Genomic DNA, 13,121 nt, shown 5'->3' with positions numbered 1-13,121 from the left:
AACTCCTTGCATTGAGCAGTACTAAGGCAGCCTTATCTCTCTGAGTGAGTAGAACAAACTTAAAACACAGACTGAAATGCTGACAAAGAAATGAATGTTTCTCGATGACGCGAGGATTCACGTTGCTGAACTAATACAGTGGATGATTGCAGGAGAGATGAACTACCATTAATGTAGCCACGCGGAGCAGTAAATTATACCCTTCTTAATAATTATCAGTAGTATCTCATTCCCAGTTTCAAACTGGCGTTGATAGAAAATGCGATTCATTGACCCGAATGGTTTGATTGGCACAGTCTCATAAGAGTCCAGACACCAAATAAAACTAAGAGATAGGCTCTAGGTGTGGTCGAATCATAGGCCTTATTTGGTTAGTGTTTAGCTTTGGCCCACAAGGAAAAGAAATATAGTATCCAAATGCACCCCCATTTTGCTTCTACCAGCGACTTAGCAACACGAGAGATGATAGAATAGCTCTTCATTTTATTCTGCTCACCCGTGATCTCAATTAGGTTTGAAAGCTAAATCCGAGCCAGCTGTGGCCTAAATTTCTAGGTTGAGCAGCATACCATTAATTGGAAGAAGCATTTTTTGGATACTGATCTCAGTGATGAACAGACACAGAGAGAGACACACACAGAGAGAGATTTCATGAAAGATTAACGAAGGTGTAATTCTTTGGTTGAATTGAATACATGAATGCTTTTTGAGCAAAAATGTTTAACCAACAATATTACAATTCAAGTCTGCTTAATTTGATCAACGTCATCACTGTTTAAATGAGTTTGAATCTATTGAAAGATGCAGCAGTTGCCAACTTGGAAACAAGGGCTCTTCCATGTTCTTCATGGATGAGGCGCAGAAGGGGCCAAATGGTTTAGACTCTTGAAGAGTTACTCGTAGACGGACATGTCAACATGTTAAGCAAATAAACAAGTGAATGTTATAAGAGACCATTATAATTAAACAAACAGATTTATAAGAAATCGTTAACTTAATATACGTTTAATATTATCAAAATACTCTTAAGCTCATATCTGTAAAGTTAAATTATACAGAGAATACTTCAAATAACCTGTTTTAAAAATTGTAGTATTTTAGTCTGAGTTGCGTTATCTGTCATATACCTGCCTCTCTGTCACTATTAGATGTTTTTATTATCAAAATGTTAATGCTTTGGGCACATTTCGTTTTTGCTTATTGTAAAAACACTACTAAAGTCTAAAAAAAGATAAACTTAATATATGTTTTCCATTAACCTATTTCTAAAATGATATCAGCAGGGTTAGATTGCAAAATAAGCACTTTAAAATGGTTTTTGTTGTTATATATATATATATATATATATATATATATATATATATAGAGAGAGAGAGAGAGAGAGCAGTCTCAATCAGCTGGATTTACATCTCGTATTGTGGATTCTCTGAAATCAGATCTTTGAAATTAAGACAATCAATAAGAAGAGAAGTAGCCCACCGACCCCACCGCCTACGTACGCATGATAAGATTCTTTCAGATGGACTGCGACTGCGATTCCACAACCTAGATTTCGAAAAGCATACGCTTATAGGCAAATCCCAAGTAACTCCAAAACACAAGGACTTGCCTTCCAAGGATACATGTAGGGTTCAAATTTCAAAATTTGAGATCTGCTTACGTTCGTTCCGGAGATCCGGATCAGGCTGGAGCCTACACTTAAGAACAACGGCTCTCCTACATATTCACAGTCACGGATGAAAGAACAGAAAGGAACCACCTTCATATCAATTACCAACCTAACAATATCATGGAATATCTTCATTCGCAAACTGCTTATGGTATAAAAGAATATTAACGAGAAGAGCGACCTTACTGAAAGTAGCATAATAATCGTTTCACCAATTCCTTTTCCTGTTAAGAAAAGGAAGCGAAAACTTTAGTTCACCTGTTCTGTCATGGGGGTTCGTCCTAAAAAGCTTAAGCTTCACGAGACCTCATTCTTTATTCTTTCTACTTTCCCTATCTTTTTAAAAGATCCTTTTTGTTTTTTCGGTTGAATTTTGCCGATGGAATCACTAAAAAGTTCTTCGAATTTTGAAACTTCTCGTGAGATTTTGCTGCTGACGTTTAATGGTTTCTAGTGTTTGGCCTCTGCGGTTTCGATCGTGAACCATGGAACTTTTCCTAGTCGCTTTTCCGGATGGCCAGCTTCTACAACTTTGATGGGCATATGCGAATGGATCGGAGCTCCTTCCAATTCTTATCCAAATCTGATGGATTTGATGGTTCTAGTCAAGTTGGATCCAGACAGGTCTGTTCTGACCCATACTATCAACATATGCATACGACTTAGTCTCGTATAGATGATTAGGCCAACTCAGGTCCATAATTTAAGATTCATATACCCATGGTTTGAATCATCTTTCAAATAGTAGAATGTGGTATTAGTACATTGGATCCAAAACTGAAGCGTTTTAGCAAATTAGACTTTCATTTCCCCCAGTTACTAAGGAGTAACATTATTGGCAGCAGACAGAAGATCGACACGTAAAGTCAAAATTCAGGCCTGAGCCGAATAAATGGGTGTGCTCAGGACTGGGCCAGTGTTGGATTTTCATCTGAATGTGTTAACGCCTTTCACGTGAGGACTTCAATGGCTAGAACAAAACTATGATGAAGACACACAGCATGTATCTGGATGTGGGCTTCTGCTTTAATTTCATATCTCCTCCAAATCTAGCATCAGAAGCCGGACCCACTCTTCAATTCAGTCTTCATGCCAGGTCAAGGTTGATCCAACCCATGCCTGTCCAGCCTTTGCCTCTGCATCTTGGATATGATCGATCAACTTTATAGCACAGTCTTTCTGCTTGCTATTTCGCTTGTTCTTTCAATGTGGTAGGTCCCATTGAAGTGATGTCTTATTTTCTCTATGTCTCGTGTACTGTATCTATCTCCAGCCATAAAATTATGCATATCGGTAAGTGGTATGGATGCGAAATTGATGGTTATATCTTCCAAAATTACCAGAGAAACACTTAGCAAGAAATCATTTCCAATGGGAGATTGGCAGGCAAGAATTTACTTCTCTCAAGCAAAAACTCATATATAACTCCACCTCCCATAAAAAACACCATTCCCCATTTATTGTGAGGCATAAGCATAGGAAACCGGCACCTCAAGTCCAAAGATTTCGAATCTAGGTTAGGACAAGTCTGCATTCTACATGTGGCTCCACTCGCTGGCATCATTTAGAACTTATGGGACCTGAAAATTGAACTAGGAAGATCATCGAGATGCTGCAGCAAACGGTTTTACAGGACCTGCAATGCTGATTTATGACATTCAGTTTCTGAATAAAGATCCATTTATGGATTCTGATATAAATTTCTTCCCAGAAACTGCGTGCTTTCTTCTAAGGCATCCAATGAATTTTGGGTTCGAGAATCTCCCACCTCCTCGAGTATGGATTCCTGGAAATCGTCGACATTGAACAAGGAGAAACTCACTATGCATCTTTGTAGGCCAATCACTTGCATGATCCCTAGGCTGAAGGGCAATAGAGGAACCAATGAAGAATCCAGCAGATGCGTTCAGGCATTTTGCATAAGCCAGTTGCCAATATGTTCATGTTGTTCCTCTCTCTCTCTTTTATAGGCAAGATGGGTTTGCGCTCAAACAATTATCAATTTATGCTAAAAATTGTGTCCTGGGTGTGGAAGTATTGACCTCCTCCATTTTTGCTCTCTAGCACTGTCAATATCACTTCATACATTTCTTCACAAGATGAAATCAAATGAAGAGTATAAGTGTGAGTTAATTTAATTTCATGTATATTAAAAAAGATTGTGATAAAGAAATTAGCATCAATATCTCGTCCATTAATTAAATGGTTAATGAAAACTTCTGATGGGTTGGAAGTTCCACTTATTCACCGCAGTGTATTTCATTTATCAATATGCCGGAACATGTAACTGTTGCTAGTGGACATCATAAAGTTACAAATGTTGAATGAAACAATTACAGTAGATACAGAGAAGGTGGTAAAAGGAAAACATGCAAGGTGCCAGGTAAAACTGTGGATCAAGTGTCAGCTAGTCCTTCTACTATAAAGTAGAAAATTCTTTGAACGGGATCAACTCCAGATAGGAGGTAGAAGAAAGCTGTCCACGAAAGTTAATTTTGACAATAGCTCAAATCAGAATCCATCGGAAAGTTGGAGATAACTAATGTGGAGATGACGGCCATCACACATCAGTTTGGTGCACGCATGCCTGCCGTAAGAGACTACGGTTACAGCATGTACATCCAATATAGCGCCAAGATCTGAACTACATGAGAAAAGGGGAAACAGTGAATCATCTATCTAAATGTCATCATTTCAGGTTCTAACCTGACTAATTTGAAGATTCAAGTCAGTCAATTCAGAATGGGTGTGAACTGGTAAAATTAATAATTGCATTCATGTTTTTAAATCAAAGATAAACGGATAAAACATAAAAAATAATAACAAAAAAAAATGAAAGTCCAGCCCTGTCAGCCAGTGAACCAATTCGCCACAAATTTGATACGATTATTCAGGCCGACTTTCTTAAATCGATTTATTAAGTTCAGTGTACATTGGCAGCCAACCGTCTGGGAATGTGTGAACGAGAAACTTGTCGACAAGCAGAATCCAACAGTTGGTCAGGATTCAGACCGCCGTGTCAGAATTTCCTGAAGTGTACCGACTCGCTGGATGGCAGGCGAAATGTAACACGCCACATCATTCCATCTGCTGTTACCATTTTAACCAGCCGAATAACCCATGCTCAAAACAACAAAGATAAACCCATTCAGGCCATTTCTTCTCTCTTCAACAAATTTCCGAAGCATAATTTGATTGTCTCATACTAACACAGACAAGTAATCCAGTATAACTCTTGTAGAAAGAAAAAAACATGGTTCAAGTTACACACTTTCGGCTTGTACTGTAAGACAACAGACCTGCACAATCTACCATCACTCACATGACTACCTCCCTTTTACACGCCCCAATATATGTACTAACTATTAGATGTTAGTTGGAATCTGGGAAATTTACAAATTCGAACATGAAAAGCGAACTCTACACTATGCATCAGCCAAAAAATATCAGCTAGGAGATTTACAGCAAGTCCAATAAAATAAGCCAGCCCAATGCCTGTTGCACCAAGAGATTCATAGTTCGCACCAAGAAGCTCATGCGCAAACAAATCACAAGGAACTGAAGAACTGCAAACTGGAGGTCCTTTAAGGCTAGCAACTTAAGATTGGTACGGATATTATCACACACAAAGGAGCATACTCACTTCAGAGGGTTATACTACCGATACTTTTCTTCATTTTTCTACTTGAGAAACATGGACTGCAATCCAGATTTACAAGCTCATAGGTTCACATTCACCATCACGTGGTCGCTTCAATAGTATCACTGCTCTTAGAAGCCAACAAGTTTTCCTTTCCATCACGATGAATTGTGGACTGAAAATGAAAGAATCAGCACAAATTTTCAGGAAACAGACGATAACCAACAAAAGCTTGTACATATAGTCTATAGACATATGCTATGAACATAAATACAAGAATAGCAAGAGAAGGTCTTTTTTAAAAAAAAAAAAAAACTCATGAAGTGCCAACAGACAGGATAGCACAAACATGAATGAGGTTAATGGTTGAGGATAATGATTTATTAAATAAACCATGTAAGCAAGGTAATCAAAGAAGCTTACCGTTGTAAGCTCATCTGATGGTCCTGCAGGGCATAAACATGATTTCTCCTGCACCTCACCTGACTCTGCTGCCTCTTGCCACTTGCAGGAAGAGGATAAAACAAGGATATCTTTAGATGATTGTCCACACAGAATGCTATCATTGTTCTGCATGACTTCAAACTTCTGCAAATTGGTCAACTTATCATCTTCTGATGTCCCCAAATTGTGTTCTTCAGCTAAGGGAACTCCTTGCACTAAACCACTTGATTCTGCAAGCCCAACTACTGAAGGCTGATCGAGAAGAATGTTCCCAGCTTCATTGACCATGCTTGTGTTTTCTTTTGTGCTTTCAGCAGTATCGTTCAGAAGACGTTTTCTTTTATTTTTCCTACCAGTACGCTTTGGCTTCTTAGCACGACTAGACAAAGCCTGTTGAGGCCTCTTTCTACCCACAAGAGACCCATTTGGTACATCATCAGTCAATTCCGCTCTTTTCTCCTTCACATCAACAACAGCAACTTTGGTGCAATGCGCTACATCTATTTCCTTCAGGCTGAACTCAGGTGACAGTCCGTGAGAGCTACTACCAAGTTCTCTTGCCGATGGCACTTCATGAATCACTTTTAACTCTTCTTGACTTGACCTCATTGATTGACTGTGAAATGTCTCAAGAATTGCTTGCCCAGTTTCATTGTTTTCCTTTTCTGAAACAAAGGAATCTCCCATAAATGCACCCATTTTTGACGTGCAAACCATCTTGGCATTTGGTGAATTCATATCCAACATATCTGAATCTGGAATTCCAGTCTCTTGCAAAACAAACAGCTTGGAAGGCTTAGCTATGGTTCTCGTATTTTGATCTGTTTCATGCCTTACCTGAACTGACTTTTCAGGAGTGAGCTTGAATAATTTTTCAGCACAACGCCTAAACCATGACAAGGTGCTGTTGGGTGAAGCACTACCTGGATCTTGCTTTGCTATCGACTTATCATTAGCATCAGCTTCCTCCCTAATTTCACCAACATCTGTAGCATTTTGTTCATTACTAACCACCATCTTCAGTGTATTAGGAGCCAACCCCTGAGAACATGAACCAGGAAGCAGCATATTTTCTGCAGCTTCATGCAAGCCCTCTAGTCTTCGAAGTATCTGAATCTGATTCTGTATCTCCTCTCTATCTTTATGCAACAATTCTCGTTGCTTTTTCAGCTTATCATGCTGGACCTGAAGTTCTTCAATGTCATTCCTTATTGCAGACCATTCTCGCTCTCTTTGCTCACGATCAAGAACAATTTCCTGCCTCTCAGTCTCAAGCCTTTTCCTTTCGAGAGCAACTTCTTCCAGCTCTTTAAGGGCTAATTCCCTTTGAGAATTGATTTGAGAGATATCTCTAGCCTTTTCTTGTTGAAATAATTCCTGTCTCTCTTTGAAGAACCTTTCTATTTCCTCATGCCTCTTCTTGATATTGTTCTCCAATTCTCTTTTCTGAACCTCAAAGTCCTTAGCTATGTCTTCTCGTTCTCTTTGGTTTCTGCTGAACCATTCAGAATGATCACGAGCCATCTTGCTCATAAATTCATTACGTTCGTTAAAAAGCACATCCGAATCATGTTTGAACTGATCCTGAAGTGCCTCCTTTTCCATCTTAAGCCTACCTTTCTCCTCTTTCAAAAGCCTGGTTATGGCTTTTCTCTCTTCAGCAACTTGTTCAATCTCTCTTTGCAGCTCTCCTCTCTTTTCATCAAATAGTTCCCATTCGCTTTCAAGCTTCAACTTTTGTGATTTCAGTTCATCTGCTTCAGCTATAAGTTCCCTCTTCTGAGCTCGGAAGTAGTCAATTTCTTCCTTAAGCTTTATCTCAAGAACCACAAATCCCTGTCTTTCACTTTTTTTCATCTCAACCGCCTTTTGCTCAGAAAGAATTTGTTTCTTTTCATTTTCCAGTAGTTCTTTTAATCTGTCAAGCTCTAGTTTAGTGTGTTTAAGCTCCTCTCTCTCTTCCTGCATGGATTTCTTCTCCATTTCTATTTTTTCTTCAGCAGACTTCAGGACCCTTTCTCTTTCATCAAGAGTTCTTAGCATTTCCTCCATTTCCTTCTCGTTTCTTTGCAGTTCTTGCTTGTCCATTTCCAATTCCTGTTCCCTTCCATGCATCAGCTCCTCCCTGTGTTTTACATCTGCCTCCCTCTGCTGAAGAGATCGCTGTAGAACTGCCAATTCATCCTCCATCAACTTCCGCTTATGATCAAGCTCAGATTCAAATTCCTTCCTTCTCAATTGAAGAGTAAGTTGATGTTCATCCGTAAGCCTTTTAAGTTCATCCTAAAGCAATCACAAAATTTTTCAACATAATTTTTATCATTAGAGGAAATTTAAATGGCCAAACAAATGCTAAGAGAAACAGATTTTTACAAAATAAATAAATAAATACTTACACGTTCCTTGGTTGCAATGTTCTCTTGAAAAATAAGTAACTCCTGCTCTTTTTTTTGGTTGAGCAGCTCCTTTTGAATTGCAGCCTTTGGGAAAATCAATCAATAACTTGTCACAAACGATCCAACAGAAATAATCAAAGCAAAAAAAACTGAGAGAACATTCAATATTGTTAAATCAAGGTTGCATTCATAATCAGGTAGATCACCTCCTCTCTAGTTGCTAATGCAGCCAACTTTGAGCTCAAATTGGCTTTCTCCTCCTCCACAACTAAGAGATCCTTTTTAATTGTTTCCTTTGTTGCCTCCAGCTGCTTCTCAAGCTGCCTCAACTCCTCAAACTTTTCAGAAATTACTTTATCTCTTTCACTTAGCAAGGTCTGCCCCTCAAGAAGCCTTTCCTGCCCCACTTGCAGAACAGTTTGAAGTCCTTGAAGCCTTTGTTTTTCAATACGTAACTCCTCCTCCTTAGCCTCAAACCTACACAACAAGTAGGATACACAATTATAGGCCTAAAGTTTATCTATCACAGAAACACATAAGTTAAAACGCGGCAATTGAAACCACATAATATGCATACAGGACAGAATAAACACTTACTAATTTTAGATTAACATTCACAAATGCTTCAAAATTTTACAATAAAGAGCAATAAAAAAACTTCACAAAAAAAAAAAAGATATGTTTTTGATGGTCCCAGTGAAAACAAACATACTCAGAATCAAATGACATATGTTTCCGCCTAAGTGCATCTTCACGGGCTTCTATTTCCTGCAACGTTCTTTCGGCAACAGAACGGTGTCCACTAGCTTCAGCTTCCAAAGCTTCAGCAGCATGCAATCTTGATTCAGCAGTTAAGGATAGGTTTTGAGCATTTTCTTTCAATCTTCGTGCCTCTGCAAGTTTAGTTTCAGTTGTAGTCTTGATTTCAGCAAGATCCGATTGCATTTCCCGTAATGCCTTCTCTAGCTGCACAAAAGTTTTAAATTCAAACAACATCACCAGTTAAAAATCATTCTTAAGAAAATTACAGGTGCATGTGCAGAATAATAACTTGCCAGGAAATGCAGCTTAATATGGTGCTATGAAGAGATTGCAAGCAAGCACACACATAGAAGTCTTCAATCCGACTGTCCAGATAAACCATTTATTTTTTCCTTTTTCTATTTTTAAATTGTTTCACAAATCCAACTTTATAGATAGATGTCAAATGTTCAAACCTATCAGATCAAGAGGAGAACCAGTGAGGAACTTAAGCACTTCAAATTAACAGCCTCAGCTTTTTTGACTCATAAAACACAACCTAGACATCAGACTTTCATCTGTGCAGTTAATCTTTTTTCCTTAGAACACTTAAAAGTATTTGGTGACGCCAGACATTTTATTTAACGGGGCAAAAACTTCCAATCAAATTTCAAAGTAAAAACAAAAAGGTCATAGTTTTCTGGGTTAAAATTAAGAAAAAATTTGAAGTATCATATTGTAATTTTTGGATTATCAACAAATAAAATAAATTTCTTGATATTCTATATTGCATACAGAAAAAACCTGAGTGTCACATTTTCATAAAATAAAAAATAGTAGTTAAAGTTTGTCATATTTGTTTTATACTCGTAACATTTATTTAGATCTATCCCTGCTAAGTTTTTCGTAATGAGACGACAAAACTAATTTTCTACTTTATGTACCAAAATTAGAAATATATCCTTTCTTTTGTTCCAACTTTTAAAGCAACTGATAAGATATAGAGTAGATATAGACTTTCAAAGTCAATAATAAAATTTTGTACTTTTATCAAAGTGAAAATTAAATTTTCAAAAGATTTTTTTGCTGACTCTTATGTATGTATTACTAATAACACTAAATTTATGCAAAAATGTTCTAAAAAATTCGTCCTTAAAGTGAATTTGAAATTTAAACATTCTGAGAAAAGGGCATAAAATGACACATGTACATTCCTGTTTTACTTTGTCGTATGTAACGTAACGCTTTGGCCATTTTAGTCTTAGACAAAGATAGAATCATAAAAATCTAATCTAAAAAAGAATGTGAATTTGGGTGTGCCTTAACACCAGTGACTATCTAATCAGTAATCACACAATTGGTCTTGATCTTTAGGGTCAGGAAGTGGAACAATATCTCGACCATGTGAATTTGGGTTCTCAATTGCAAACCTATGAACTTCTCCAAGTGAAACACCATGAAGCCCTTTATGGTCTGTTCACATGCACTGGGATGCATTGTCAGTGCATGATGATGCAGAACAAACCAAGATCTTGTCAGTCAATGACATAAATCTCAAACCTATGAAGTCCAATCTTCAGTTGTATGCCATAAAAAGAACATGTTATAATTTTCTCTGGGCACATCATATATTTGAACATATCCAACAACATTGGATCATAGTATCTTGCAAAGAACCCAGCCATTATCAAATTCAAGTCAAAGATTAACAACAGAAAAAAAATACCTATGGTATTCTAAGCAAAAGCTAACATAAAATCAAGGTACATTGAAAAGAAACAAAAACAAGAAATTTATATTAAATAATGCCAATTTCTAGCATTCAGAGTAAAAATAAGCTCCAACACCAAATGGCTCCCTCGATGCAAAGTCAACCTCATGTGAAAAGATATGGCATCAAGCTGTTGTTTTTTTCCTTAAACAACAAGATTTCCCACACGTACAACTCCTAAGAGAGTTTAAGAGTTACGTGAAAAGGTTTAAACCTAAAATGAAAATTGAAAATGTTTGGTACCCTGCAGAAACCAGACCATTCAACACTGGCCACCTCGTAACAAAATGTACAATATGGCACCATAATGGACAATATTGTACAAGAGTGTGATATGAGTACATTACACCCTGGAACAGCGTAACTGACCACAATGGTGCACCTTTACACATTTTCTTATATTGCATATTATAAAGTATCATGTGATACCACAAAACATGTACAACACTGGTATAGAGATCAAACATACTGGCTAAGTTAACTTCATCTACAGGAAAATGAAGGGAAACTTTCTTTTTTTGAGAAACATCTCTTGACACAAGAAGTATCAGATTAGACAATTACATATAAGCAAGTTATTCATGGTTTTAGCCATCATCCACAACTCCAGAGTGGTAACAGAGGATGTGACGATTGGAATTGATGCTATCCCAACTCCTTCAGGCTTTAGCCCTTCCGGGTTATAAAAAACATAAACTATCTTCTTGTTTACTTACGCGCCACTGCTGTTATTCTTAAATGTTTCCTTAACCCAAAGTTTTAACATTGTACACCTTAACACAGCATTCCTGACAAGTCATGACAAGATCATAACATAAACCTGCCGTGAACAAGGGAACTTTAATTTTCACCTGGATATCACATACAAATGGCATATACCAGGCCCCATAGAAATTAACTATTGGCAATAACACTATCTACGGAAAATAATAGCACCCACGGATGGCCAAAGAGCTACCATAAAAGTTAAAAATGCGAGCTTACACTTGTGATGCACTCTTTCGCTACTCCCAATGAAGTCTTAAGGCTCAGCTCCCACTTTTCAGCTTCAGCTAAAGACCGCAGATGTGTAGCTCGTTCGCGCTTGTACTTCTCCTCAGCCAATTCAGCATCAGCCTTAACTTTCTCGTGTTTGGATGCCCATTCTTTTTTCTCTAAAAGCAAAAGCCCCATCTGGTGCTGGCACTCATAGAGCTGCATAGAGAATGTTCAAGTATAAATGAAAAACGTGCGAGCGGGTGCCAACTATCAAAACTCAAAGCAGACAACGTGACCACCATCAGATGCAAAACTAGCCCTTCATCGTGGCAGCGATACTAAGCATGGAAAATAAAACGGAGAAACATGCAAATATCAGAATGCATTGAAAGTGCGTCCAGATCGGCCTCACTAGATTTCCCAAGCAACAGACACAGACCACGAGTCCGGTGCCCCCAAGTGACACCAATGTACAGATGTATATCTCAAGGGAACTCCTTGCCCACGGGCTCATCTCAATTTCTAATTCCAACCCGAAAAAAATAAACCCAATAGCGACCTTCGCAAAATTCAACTATCAATTTCAGCATAAATTCTACAAATGCCTACCAACAGGTCTCCTTAGAACTACCAAACAAGGAACCAGATCCCAACCAAGACAAAACATATTGCAACGGCAAGATGATGCCACTCGCACACAAACCTAGAAAATAAAAAAAGCACCAAACAGAAAAACCGAGCAAATAACACGGAGTAAAGCAGGAAGAGGAGGGGAATTACTTCTGTTTCAAGTTTGGTAATGTAAGAGATAAGCGCGGCCTTGTCCTTCTGGCGGAGGTTCTCCTCGTCGATTCCGACCTCCCTCGGGCGCTTCCACAAGTCCTCCTCGGCAAGACGGCTGGCAGCTCCCGGCGTGGGAGTACACACCACATCGGAAACCCTAGACGTCAACCAGGGGGTTCTGAGGGGACCGTCACCGGGCGACGCGGAGAGAGGATAAGAAGCGGCGGACCGGTCGCGGCTTCTCTCCTTCTGCGAACTGGAGAGCATGCTGAGGAGATAGCGAAACCCAAAATCTAGATTGCAGCAAGAACCCCGTCGGGATGATCTTCCAAAACTTCCTTAACCTCGGTCATGGACGGCTCGAACTTTCCGGCCGACGCGTTACAAGATGAGCAAGAAGCTTGACGCCGCCAGTGGAGTCCCGTTTGTTGGTCACTCCTCGGATGCGGATTTCCTCGTGAGCTCTTCGCCTTCGGTCCCGCGTGCTCTTCCCTCCCTCTCACCACTGTTACATGGGAAAGCAAGACGAGCGGAAAAGGGGAAACGAAGGGGCGAGAAAAGCAAGCAAGCCGGGAATCTTGGGTTGTTCCGTCTCTAACTTTTTCACTTTTTCTTTTCCCTCTTACCTTTGCTCGGTTTGAAATTCACCACTTGGTCAATTGTCAAAAGCACCTGCCTGCGATCAGCTCGGGCTGGATC

The 13,121-nt window shown here is 38.8% G+C and overlaps 1 protein-coding gene across 1 annotated transcript; it reads right to left on the bottom strand.

The window, feature by feature from the left end:
• Positions 1–4,803: 4,803 nt before the first annotated feature.
• On the bottom strand, positions 4,804–13,001 carry LOC116249535 (protein CROWDED NUCLEI 4-like). Its single transcript, XM_031622652.2, has 7 exons — positions 12,420–13,001; positions 11,646–11,855; positions 8,862–9,115; positions 8,356–8,626; positions 8,150–8,233; positions 5,733–8,036; positions 4,804–5,484 (listed from the first exon to the last, which is right to left on the bottom strand). Exons 1-7 carry the CDS (start codon positions 12,687–12,689, stop codon positions 5,410–5,412), a joined length of 3,468 nt encoding a protein of 1,155 aa, XP_031478512.1. The 5' UTR covers positions 12,690–13,001; the 3' UTR covers positions 4,804–5,409.
• Positions 13,002–13,121: the final 120 nt, after the last annotated feature.

This window comes from Nymphaea colorata, chromosome 3 (genome assembly GCF_008831285.2).
Source record: "Nymphaea colorata isolate Beijing-Zhang1983 chromosome 3, ASM883128v2, whole genome shotgun sequence".
NCBI lineage: Eukaryota > Viridiplantae > Streptophyta > Magnoliopsida > Nymphaeales > Nymphaeaceae > Nymphaea > Nymphaea colorata.
Note: the sequence above shows the minus strand (reverse complement) of the source record. Positions and strands in the feature narration are given on the sequence as shown.